The sequence below is a fragment of the Sebastes umbrosus genome, chromosome 23 (assembly GCF_015220745.1).
Source record: "Sebastes umbrosus isolate fSebUmb1 chromosome 23, fSebUmb1.pri, whole genome shotgun sequence".
Lineage (NCBI taxonomy): Eukaryota > Metazoa > Chordata > Actinopteri > Perciformes > Sebastidae > Sebastes > Sebastes umbrosus.
Genome location: NC_051291.1, coordinates 10072840 through 10076868, shown reverse-complemented (window position 1 = coordinate 10076868; position 4029 = coordinate 10072840). Strand labels below are relative to the sequence as shown.

The 4029-nt window shown below is 36.1% G+C and overlaps 1 protein-coding gene across 1 annotated transcript in view; it reads right to left on the bottom strand.

Moving 5' to 3' along the window:
• Window positions 1-1798: 1798 nt before the first annotated feature.
• Window positions 1799-4029, bottom strand: part of ndufb2 (NADH:ubiquinone oxidoreductase subunit B2) — a 4604-nt gene continuing 2373 nt past the window's right edge. The window contains exons 3-4 of the mRNA XM_037761104.1: window positions 2987-3062; window positions 1799-1905 (exon numbers count right to left, since the gene is read on the bottom strand). Of these exons, the coding sequence (XP_037617032.1) occupies window positions 2988-3062 (75 nt within the window). The 3' untranslated portion in view covers window positions 1799-1905; window position 2987. The remainder of the gene's footprint in view (window positions 1906-2986; window positions 3063-4029) is intronic.

Sequence of the window (4029 nt, the reverse complement as noted above, 5' to 3'; positions counted from 1 at the left end):
CTCAGCACTCGCTCAAGACTTTAAAAGATTCACCTCCTGCTTTGGAGTTGCTGAGGTTTGTTTTGTTTATTCATCGCTCAAAAAAATTATTTCATGGTCGTGGTTTTCAAGTTGTGATGATAAGCTGTGCTTTAACCAGTCAGTCATTGTACTTTTTAGGCTTTTTTACAACTTCTGTTAATTTGGTGTTATCCCTCACTGCTTCTTAAAGGTCCAGTGTGTAGGATTTAGTGGCATCTAGTGGTGAGGGTGCAGATTACAACCAACTGACTACCCCACCGCTCAGCCCTCCCTTTCCAAGCGTGGCGGAGAACTACGGTAGCCTTCAGGTAACGTAAAACAAGAAAGGCCCTCTCTAGAGCCAGTGGGTGCGTTCCAATTCTCATACTTTTACTTTTAGTACATACTGCAGCTGCCCTTACAAAGGACATACTGTTGCATGCAGTATGCATACAATTGGGACGTACTACTTCGTCATAACGTTGCGCCTTAAACTTTGACCCTCTTGCTCAAATGGTGCCTTCAAATGAAACTCGTGAGCTCGTGTTTACAACATGGGAAGTCGTGTACACAATATGCTTGGCGTTCCAATATATTAACTTATTATGTACCGAAAAATGAACTTCCATGGCCTCTGCCATTTCTGACAACGTCAACAAACACGTCACAGCTTTACACTTACAAGGTTGTGAATACCACAAGAGGGGGGCGTTTATATGGATTCTTCTTGTGAACGTGGTAAACACGACCCCATTTGAAGGCAACGATATATTAGCTATGCAGAGGATTGTGGGTCAGAATAGCCAGAAAAGAATGCTGGCTTGCATACTGCAAAATGTGACCAGATGCAGTAGGACATCCTGGTATTGTTGGTATACATACTATGTATTGGGACATACTAAATATGTTTCTGGCACACTAAATAGTATGGTAGTATGGGTATTGGAACGCACTGAAAGTTTTGTGTGGCTACTGTAGTAACATGGCGTACTCTGTGAAGAGGACCCGCTCCCTATGTCGATAAACGGCTCATTCTAAGCTAACGAAACCAAGATTCTTAGTTTCAGGTGATGATACACTAATGAAAACATGGTTATGGATATTATATTCTATTTCTGCTAATAGATCCCCCTAAATGCTAAACACTGGACCTTTTAACAGACTTTCAGCTCAGTGTTATACAGAAAACACCGTTGTTAGGTTGCCTCTAAAAGACATCACACCCAGGCTAACTGTTGACAAGGAGACTTGTTGAAAGCTTTGCTCAGGTTGACTTGTAGTGCACATGACCTGTGAGTGACTGTGTGATCAATCATCCAGCCCTGACGAGGTGTTTCACATAATCCCAACACAAAGAACCGACTTTACATCATTAGTGTTAATCACATTGCCAGACTGATTTCCTCCTGTTTTTCTCACACTACACTTTAACCTTTTTGAACTCTTTTGCATGTCAAGTCATTGAAAACACGAGCTGGCCCGCAGGCAGGGTTTGTTATAAGCTGTAGTATTCATCGTACAGATTCTGTCCCTTTTTGCTTTTTATATGCAGCTCTCTTGGCATTTGTGTTATGTGCGTTGGTTCTTGCAATGTTATTTTTTCCAGATTTGAATGGCTTATGATTTAAAATATACAAACACTGGCTAACTGTGACACTGTTAATGCGTTGCATTTTGTTTCTGCATTTCAAAAATTGCGTGTAAATAAAACTAATGAAATAAAATGCTTGTCTTTTTGTCAAGCCCAGTTTAGACATTTAAACCACATTATACTTTTTATATAAAAAGACAACAGTTCAACATATTTAAAGATAATTTTATTAGTCTATGTACAACACTGACTTTCAGAATATCTTGAAGATTTCCACAAAGACATGTCCAGCAGCTTGAATCCCTCATGGTGATCTACAAAAAAAACAACACAAGATAATGCTTACAACACTGGACAAAAACAACAGATACACTAGTTGCCAGTTTATTAGGTACACCTATCTAAAACTATTGCAGTCTAATACAACAGTCCTGCAACAAATCCTCCTTCATGGAGGTTAAAATGTTCCGTTTTTGTTGAAACTGTTTGTGTTGTTTCATTTTGGACGATGTAGTTTGGCGTGTTAAACTATATTACATTATACAGAGAAGAGTTTCTGTTATTTAGCTTACCAACATTGATATAAATGGGGTGGACAAAATAATCATAAAGTTGAATCAACACCGGTCAAAAACTGTTTCAACAAAAACTGAACATTATGACCTTCATGAAGGAGGATTTGTTGCAGGACTGTCGTATTAGACTGCATTAGTTTTAGCTCTGTGTACCTAATAAACTGGAAACTGAGTGTATGTCACCTGTGATCAGACTGCAAATATTTCATTATTATTAGTATAATTATTAATAATAATAATAATAATAAAAGAGATGTGTGTTTCTGGACCAATTTGTCAAGTACACACAACTGTCAATTTTACTGACTAATACGTTTTGAGAAAAACAACTAGCATTCCTATCAAAGTGCATTTAAAGTCTTGTATCAGGTGTACATGTAGTATATCTTTTGACACAATCGAGAGAAGCAATGCATAAAAATACAAGGTGTAAATAACAGTAATACCGTAACCCACGGGAAATGTAGATTACTATAGTTTAAAGGATAATCTTTTTCTCTGACGACATTTTGAACTACATTTTTGACAGAAATGAGTCATTCATATATAAAATTGGATGGAAATCTGCATTTTGAGTTCCTATTGTAATCAGAGCTAAAACAACACCGTTTTATATAAATATTAAAAGATAAGAGATGTAAACAAACTGTTGACAGCATCAGAAAATATGAATAACTTGGATTTAGTTGTTCTTTACCATTCTCAGAGTAGGTTTTAAATCATGTGTTTTGACTTTTTGACAGTGAACTAACCTCTTTACATTTTATTGCATATTGTGGAAGTAAAATGGTTGTTAAGCAAAGGAAGCTGAATCAGTTACCTTATTCCTCGTCATCTGCTGGGATTCCGAGCTCCTCGTCGGTCCATTCGGAAGCATCAGGCCAGGGGAAGTGACCCTGCAGGAGAGTAGAGCCTTAATTTACAACATTTACATTTTACATCTTAAATTAATACATTATGTTCCTGTCGGGTTAGTACAAAACAGCATACTGTATAAACACAACTAGTAAAGCTGCATGAACAACAAATATGAACAACCTTATATTAGTAGCGTGTTTATTGTAATGCACCAAAACATATTCCTAATAAACCTGTTTCTGATTTCTTAACAGAGTATCAGCTCAACCTGCTGACCAATCGGCTCACTCAAACCTGAGTTATGATTCCTGCATGATCCTGACTTCAACAAAAGCACCGACTTCACAATAAAGTGGCAGGTAATTAAGAGCAATATATATTTTTATCACTACTGTACACATGTCTATCATAGCACGATATCTTATATTCTATTTTATATATATGTATACCTATATTTTAACTTATGCACTATTTCAGATTTATTTTTTATACATTTAGTAAGTGTAGTGAGGATTGTTGGAGGGAGCCTGAGAACACAGTTTAATTGTTGTGCATATGACAAATTAAGAACTTAAAACAATACTACAGTGTACAAATACTAGTAAAAGTCCTGCATTCAAAATTGTGCTCAACTTAAAGTACAAAAGTATTAGCATCAAAATGTATTTAAAGAACAAAAAGTACTCATTATTCCTAATGGTCAATTTCAGAATAATGTTTGTTATATTATTGAATTATTATTAATGATGCATTGTGTTCCTCACTTTATTGTTGCACTTAGTAAACTATATACTGCACTATATTTGCTTCTGAAGTGTAGTGAAGTAGAAATATAAAGTGGCAGAAAATGGAAATACTCAAGTAAAGTACAAATACCTCAGAGTTGTACTTAAGTACAGTATTTGAGTAAATGTACTTAGTTACTTTCCACCACTGCATCCACCTGCTGTAGAGTGACATACTCAGTGCAAATGGGGCTAGATAGTGTATATATATTACATGTCT